General features: G+C 36.0%; 1 protein-coding gene across 3 annotated transcripts; it reads left to right on the top strand.

The window, feature by feature from the left end:
• The first annotated feature begins 3,138 nt into the window (after positions 1-3,138).
• LOC112799072 (small ribosomal subunit protein bS16m/bS16c) lies at positions 3,139-7,123 on the top strand. 3 transcript variants are annotated; one of them, XM_025841670.2, is made up of 4 exons: positions 3,139-3,528; positions 4,799-4,955; positions 5,197-5,242; positions 6,562-7,123. In XM_025841670.2, exons 2-4 carry the CDS (start codon positions 4,823-4,825, stop codon positions 6,791-6,793), a joined length of 411 nt encoding a protein of 136 aa, XP_025697455.1. In that variant the 5' UTR covers positions 3,139-3,528; positions 4,799-4,822; the 3' UTR covers positions 6,794-7,123. The 3 variants fall into 3 exon arrangements, with proteins under 3 accessions (XP_025697455.1, XP_025697453.1, XP_025697454.1); XM_025841668.2 differs by having other exon boundaries at positions 4,796-4,955; XM_025841669.2 differs by having other exon boundaries at positions 3,159-3,528; positions 4,757-4,955.
• Positions 7,124-8,025: the final 902 nt, after the last annotated feature.

Genomic DNA, 8,025 nt, shown 5'->3' with positions numbered 1-8,025 from the left:
ATCCTTCAAGCTGAAGGTTGTTGAGTTTCAACCCTGTGACTATTCCAATTCATGTTTTACGTATTTCCATCCTAATTTAGAGTTGCATGATCACTAGTAATATTTAAGTCTTTATTTTTATTTTCATTATATGTCTTTTAATTTTTAGAATTACATAAGCATTAGTATTATTAATTTTTATTTTCCAAATAGCTATAAAGTATTCCTCTTATCATCATTAAACATGAATAAAATAATAGATTTTTTTAGAAGAATTAAAGATGCATAAATTTTTGATTTCCATAATAAAGAATAATCAATTATTTTGATCTGGTGTCATTGCTTTAGTTTTCTGAATGTATGAATAAACAGTGCATATTTGAATTTGGAATTTTAGGATGCTGGCTCTTGAAAGAATGATGAAAAAGAAAAAGCAATTATTGGTGATATGAAAAATCGAAAATTTGATTCTTGAAGTAAGAAAAAGTATCAAAAAAAGAAAAAGCATACGAAAAAAATGGCAAAATAAAAGTAAAAGAAAGAAAAAGCCATTAGCTCTTTAAACCAAAAGGCAAGAGCAAAAATCCAATAACCCTGTAAACCAAAAGGCAAGGAAAAAAAGATCCAAGGTCTTGAGCATCAGTGGTTAGGAGGGCCTAAAGGAAACAAAATCCTGGCCTAAGCAGCTCAGCTAAGCTGTCCCTAACCATGTGCTTGTGGCGTGAAGGTGTCAAGTGAAAAGCTTGAGACTGAGCGGTTAAAGTCGTGATCCAAGCAAAAAGAGTGTACTTAAGAACTCTGGACACCTCTATCTGGAGATTTGAGCAAAGCTGAATCACAATCTGGAAAGGTTCACCCAGTTAAAGTGTCTATGGCATTTATGTATCCGATGATAATACTGGCAAAGTGCTTAGGGTCACGGCCAAGACTTTAAAGGCTGTGTTCAAGAATAAAAAAGAACTGAACTAGGAGAATCAATAATATCATCTAGATTCTAAGTTCCTAAGGATGCCAGCCATTCTGAGTTTCAATAGATAGTGAGATGCCAAAACTATTTAGAAGCAAAAAGCTACTAAGTCCCGCTCATCTAATTGAAACTGAGCTTCATTGGAAACTCTGGGATTTATTGTATCTTACTCTTCTTTTCATCCTATTTTTTTTAGTTGCTTGGGGACAAGCAATAGTTTAAGTTTGGTGTTGTGATGAGCAGATATTTTATACGCTTTTTGGCATTGTTTTTATATAGTTTCTAGTATGTTTTGTTTAGTTTTTATTAAGTTTTTATAGATTTTAGTGTTAAATTCATATTTTTGGATTCTACTTTGAGTTTTTGTATTTTTGTGCAATTTCAAGTATTTTCTAGCTGAAATTGAGGAGCTGGAGCAAAAGTCCGATTCAGAGGCAGAAAAAGCACTGCAGATGCTGTCTAGATCTGACCTCCATGCACTCGGAAGAGCTTTTCTAGAGCTATAAAAGTTCAAATGGAGCGTTCTCAACGGCTTTGGAAATCTGACTTTCAGGGCTTTCTAGCAATGTATAATAGTCCATACTTTGCTTCAGATTAGAAGGCCCAAATCTGGCATCCAAAGCTAGCTTCCTGCCCTCCTCCAGGCGTCCAGCGCCCACAAAGCAGAGACTAGTGTTCAACGCCCTAGAGGCCTCCTAGCACGTGGATCTCATCAAAACTCAGCCGAAACACTCACCAAGTGGGCTCCAGAAGTGAATTTTAGCACTAAAAAGATTGTTTTACCCTTACTATTCATTAGTTTAGTATTTAAAGTAGGAGATCACTCTTTGTAAAGGATCTTCGGCCACTTTACACATAATTTTGTTTCTCACATTGTATTTCCTATCGGTATGAGTTTCTAAACCTCCTAGGTTGAGGGGAGGAGCCTTGCTAAGTTTTATGAATTAATAAAAGTATTTATGTTTTCCTTCAATCCGTGTTTGATTTAATTCTAAGATGTATACTCGTTCTTCAACATGGTCAATAGGATGATCAGTGACAATTAGCTCTGTTCATCATACTAGGACCGCGTGCCTGACAACCACCCATGTCTACTTGGGTTCGTGTGAATACGTGGTTGGAAAGCACGAACCACCAGGTTGATTATACATCTCTTAGATGGCTAATCCATGACTTCATTGGGGACTTCTCGAGATACCAGTTCAGCTGATTTCCGGGGAGATTAGGGTCTTTGTGGTTGAGGCTAGAACCCAAAGGAGCAGCACTCTCTAATCTGGAAGATTCGACCTTGTTTATGGCGTTTTGAGTAGGATCACCAAAGAGAATGAACTGCTAGAGCTTCACCCTCGTTCAGATTGGATGACCGGGGCCATACGGCCTTTGATCTGAAGCAGTGGAGATTAATGACCGCGGCTATATGGCGTTGATCACATACATCCTGCCATAGAAGAAATCATTCACAAGCAAAGGAAATAGTAATACCAGAGTTAATTCAGAAAAATAAAGCAACTCCAATCCTTAGCCATATTCCTATTACAGATTCCATTCCAATTCACAGAGTATTTTATACCCTTTTCTTTAGACCTTTTTCACTCTATCAAACAATCAAACCAACAACCTCTGATTCGCTTGACTAAGACCTACAAGATAACCATAACTTGCTTCAAACCACAATCCTCATGAGATCGATCCTGACTCGCTCAGATATTACTTGAATGACCCAGTGCATTTATTGGTACTGCTGTACGGAGTGTGGAGATTCGTGCACCAAGTTTTTTTAAGGGTGTAAACGGTAAAGTATTTTAACTTTTAATTTATTTTTCAAAATATAACCTAAAATAAGGAAATAACATGTTGATTCCAAAATTAGTTCTATTTGATAAAATATGCTAAATATAAAGAGATATTCTCTAAAAAAAATACTTCAAAATAAAATTTTGATGTAATGTTTTTTTTTTAAATATACTTAAACCACAACTTTTTTTTCGGTGAATGACAAAAAATATAAAAAACCTAAAAATTAATTTTTTTATCAATATTTTGAATTCAAATTTTAAAAAATTTATCAAATATAAAAGTATATATATAAAATTAAAATAATTATTAAAAATCAAAATATTATTTTTTATTATTTTTGAAATTATTTTGTCAAAATAAAATATTAAAGTAAAAGTTCAACTGGATAAGGAACAGAACTGGGTTCAACCGACTCGGCCTGGCCCAGTGTGAGAGTGTGTATGCAAAAATCATACCTGGCCCAGGTAACTCTCCTCAGACTTGAGTGAGTGAGTACTGAGTTCACTCTTCTCTTCTTCGTGCCCTAGTTCGACTCACCCCAATCTCAACCACGCCTCGTCCGTCGAGCTCCTTCGTGCTCCTCTGCGCCGGCCCCTCTACTGGTGTCTCTAGTCTGGACCCCTCTCTGTTCTCACTGCCGGCTGCTCAACCGCCCCTGCCAGCTCACTGCCGTCTTCGCTGCACACTCGCCACCAGTGTGATCTTCGCTGCCGGCTTCTCTGCTCAGTCACCACCACCAGCCACTCTTCACCTCTTTCCCCAAGCTGACGTCTCACTCATTGCAGGTAACCCACCACTTTCTTGGTTTGCTCTGATTTCTTCTTTTCTAATTTTTTAATGCTTGATTTGTTCTGATTCTTAATGATTGATTCGTTCTTGATTTGTTCTGATTATATTTATATGTTAATGCTTTACTGTTCTCTGATTATATGGTTGATTTGTTCTGACTATATTGTTCTGATTATATGGCTGATTTGATCGGAAAATGTTGAGGTTTCATCGGGTCTAAGGCCAGTTAGGTTCTACAAAATAGTCCCGGAACATATTTAGGGCGGGGTCTTGGCTAGGAGAAACTTGGTTTCACCCAGCACATGTACATCCCTAGTTATTACTTCAACCCGAAATGCTTAAACCTTCAGTTGTCCTTTTCGTTCCCTTTGCCTCCCCTTTGTTACTTCTGCCTTAACCTCGCACCACCACCGCCACTTTCTCCAGTGAAGGAGGTCATTTGCAACGACTCTGATTTTCTGCCACCGTACCTTCTCCGCGCTGCTCTCTCGCCGTTCCGGGCTTTTGGCTCTGCTCTCCGATCCCGTCACCTGTCACCCTCTCCTGCTCTGCCTCTGCTCTTGACTGTCCCGTACATTGTTCTGAATCTCTATTCCCTTAAATTTTATCTTTTTTTATAAGAGAAAAGCTGTTTTTGGCTAGTACTGTTAGCCATCAGTCCAATTTCTTTAGTCTAGCAATCTAACAACATACTTTTAGTCCACATTTTTAAACATTGCTTGCTTACTGCTGGCCAAAAACAATAAATTCTACTTGTCCTTTAGCATTTCTCTTTTTATAATGCTAATTGTTAGTTTGATATATGTGTTGCATAATTGTTCTGATATTGGAACTTGACATTGAATTATTGATTGTTTGATATATTAGTTTAAAATTATTCTTATTTTGACTAATTATTTAGAATGTGACAATGTGTATTGCTGAATTTGTCTATAAAGGTGTTAGAGTATACATGATTCTGAATATGTTATTGAATTTTGTCTTTGAATATGTGCTGCTGCTGCTGCTGGTCTGACATTTCAGGGTTTATTAATATTTTGTTTATTGTTGCAATGTTACTGGTTGAGTTTATTTTGAGTTTAACTTGCGAGTTGCGAGTTTGGAAACCTTGGCTGCCTTTTTTAAGTGAACCACCTCCCCCCTCCCCTGGGTTTGATAGTTTATTGGTTCAGTGCTTAACTTTGAGTTTGTATTGCAAACATGCATTTTTCAATGAAAATCAAGTCTTCATCAACCTTGAGTGTTGCAAATTGGTGTCCGCAGTAGGCAATTGGTAGGAAAGTTCAGAAAATGGTCGTGAGGATTCGGTTATCACGGTTCGGGTGCAAGAACAAGCCATTCTATCGTGTCATGGCTGCTGATAGCAGATCCCCTAGAGATGGCAAGCACCTTGAAGTTCTGGGATACTATAATCCTTTGCCAGGTATAACCTTTTTCCCTCATTCTCAATTTCGTTTTCTTAATCCCTGATGCTGAGATGGTAATGCTATGGTAATGCTGTTATTTTTTTTCATTGATTTTTCTTTTGAATGATTGAAAGTGGTTGCTGTGATATCTATTGAATTGGCAACTAGAAAAAGGATATATAGGGAGAGGCAGTTATGCTTGTGCTCTTAATCTTTTCAATTTTTTTTAATAGAAAAACCTGTGTTGCTTGTCTGCAGGCCAAGATAATGAGAAAAGAATGGGTCTCAATTTTGAGAGGGTCAAGTAAGTAGTAATGTTTTTTGGTAATCACTCTTTTATTTTAATTTAGTAAGTTTTGTTGAATGATGGTTGGGATATTTGTCATAATTTAGTGCTATATATGAAGTCTTAGTTTGATTGCAACATATTTGAGCTACTAAATGATACTTGGTTGTGATTTTATTCACCCCAACCCCACAAGAAAAATCATACCAACGAGGCAACAGTTGTTCATATTCCTTTCTGTACTTTCCTCGAACTTTAATATTCAGTTAAAAGAGTTCTTGCTGTTAACAACAATAACAACAACAGAGCTTTATTCTACTATGTGAGGTCGATTACATGAATCCAATGATATCATTGCATCATTTATCTCCCTCTATCCAGAACTATCAGACCACCCTCTCGACTGGGTAGTGGGTGCTCCTTGCCTTTTCCAACCACCGAAGGCAATATTTTGCCATTTTTTCAATAATTGGCGCATGTTAACTACAACTTTCTCCCTTATGTCATTATATAATAGAATCTTTCATTTTATTTATTTTTTGATGTTTTGGAAATTATTTTGCATGTTTTATTTTGACATGGAAGGCCTTTGTAGAGAAGTCTGTTACAAGGTTGTCAAACTCGCGAGTCTAGATAAACTCGTGGAGCTTATCTAAACTTGACTCGCGAGTTAACTCATAGACTCGTACGAGTTTACCTGTTATGGATTTTTTAAAAAAAATACGTATATTTAATCAAATCTAGTCATTTAAAATTAACAATTTCAATATCAAAACACAGAATAAACTAAAATAGTAAAACAAATTTTAATTAGTACCTTACATTACACATTCAAATACAACAAAACAACAATTAAATATTCTGAAAAACTATAACTGAAATTCTCCAACATCTTCATCTTCCATGACAAATACTCAAATTACTAAATCAACAATATCAAATTATCGAATTACTAAATCCAAATCCAGTGATCTGTGAAATCAAGTGCAATAAAATTAAAGCAATACAGAGGGATTAGAAAGCTTGTAAAATCTAAATGACTAAATCCTAATCTATAAAAACTTAAATACAGGGGTTTCTGTCATACTAGATTAGAATGGAATAACATAAGTTGGTTATCTTCGAGTTCGATGAAATTGTTCTAGTTTGATGATTTTTAGTCATTACTTACATCTTTATGAAGCTGAAGTGGCTTTTTTATCTATCTGCCACTGTTTTACAAACTATTTACCAAATTGCCCCCGTTTTTCAAACAGTGGCAGATAGGTAAAAAAGCCAGCTGAAGAGGTCATAACTTTGTTATTTCTCATAGCATTGATTCCCCTTTATTTCTATAGGTATTGGCTCTCTGTTGGAGCTCAACCATCAGAGCCTGTAGAACGTCTTCTGTTCCGAGCAGGGTTACTGCCTCCGCCACCAATGCTGGCGATGGCACGCAAGGGAGGTCCACGTGATACACGTGCCGTGGATGCTTTAACTGGACGCATCCTGCACCAAGAAAAGTCAGTTGTTGCCAACAATGATGGAGATGATGGAAAACAGGAAACTCCTGAAGCTGAAAACTCCTAAAATTCTGTTTTTAGGATCTACTTTCCCTTATTTTCTGTCACCATTTTATCCTAGACGAATCTTGGAAATCTATATTTTTAGTTGGTTTCCGATAAACTGAAGAGAGAAATAACTGCCATGTGGCTGGAGATATCAGGTTCTTATGTGGCTTCCTGGGTTGTAATTAAAAGCAGAGAAGGCAAGACCAATCAAATTTCTAAGCTGATAAATAGTGTAGTACTGTAGTCGAATCCAACTGATTGGTTAGCTTGCTTATGTAATGCCCCATATTCTTGTTCTCTAGAATTTATGTATTTTACAATTTGCTTGCATGATAGCAAAATTAGCTCACTTGATTTTGTGGACTGAGTTGTTTTGTGGACTGGACCCACTAGTTGATTTCCTTGTTTCAGCAGATGAATCTTGAAATATTTCACTGCTGCAAAATACACATGTTGGAACAATACTATTCTATTTTCAATCGAGGTGCGTTTTCATGCTAGGTACTGTTGAAAAATGTTTCGTAGCGTCTTACCATGGATGTGGATTAATGCGATAGTGTTGACCAAATTTCTATAGAAGTTTGAGATTCACAATGAGTATCGATTTAGTCTCTGAAGTTTTAATTACACTATTGTCGTTCTCAAAATTGACCTTTGGGTACTATAGTGGTCCTTCCACCTTTTCCAAGGGTAAAATGACTTTGTCTTGGTGGGCAAAAAAAAAAATTGGCCTGTGTAGTCATTGTCAATGCATGGACACTACAATCTCATGAAATAGCTAGAAAATGCACGAGAAAGGGTGGTGATTCGTGTTAGAAACGATTTCTAAAATCAGTCTTTGAACTTATGATAAGTGAAAAATAAACATTCTTAACTTCATATTCGAACAAAACGTTTCCTGATGTGTTAAAATGGATAAAAAAAAAGTAATGGATAAAAGTATAAAACCAGTCATACAACAATATATATGATGATTTGGCCAAAATTTATCTACATCCAAACCTTAATAGTTGAGATTTTCATTATATCAAATAGTGTTACAAAATAGTGTTTTGAATATCCTTCTCAAACTCCTTCGATTCAAATTCACTTATCTAAGATATTTAGATATTCTTTTATCATTCTTTCTCGGGCTAAATTTTGGTTTAGATTACACACATGAATTTTAGGTATTTTTGCCTCAAATTTTCTCAAAGTAAGAGAATGATTACTATTAGATCAAGGTTCAAAAAGCATAAGACTTTGTGTATG

Source organism: Arachis hypogaea, chromosome 1, assembly GCF_003086295.3.
Source record: "Arachis hypogaea cultivar Tifrunner chromosome 1, arahy.Tifrunner.gnm2.J5K5, whole genome shotgun sequence".
Taxonomy (NCBI): Eukaryota; Viridiplantae; Streptophyta; class Magnoliopsida; order Fabales; family Fabaceae; genus Arachis; species Arachis hypogaea.
Note: the sequence above shows the minus strand (reverse complement) of the source record. Positions and strands in the feature narration are given on the sequence as shown.

What these genes read in the sequence shown, in the direction of transcription:
- LOC112799072 (XM_025841670.2), top strand. Translation starts at nt 4,823, where the DNA reads ATGGTCGTGAGGATTCGGTTATCACGGTTCGGGTGCAAGAACAAGCCA. An exon ending in ATACTATAATCCTTTGCCAG is followed by an intron (nt 4,956 to 5,196) that starts GTATAACCTTTT and finishes GCTTGTCTGCAG; the next exon opens with GCCAAGATAATGAGAAAAGA. An exon ending in CTCAATTTTGAGAGGGTCAA is followed by an intron (nt 5,243 to 6,561) that starts GTAAGTAGTAAT and finishes TTATTTCTATAG; the next exon opens with GTATTGGCTCTCTGTTGGAG.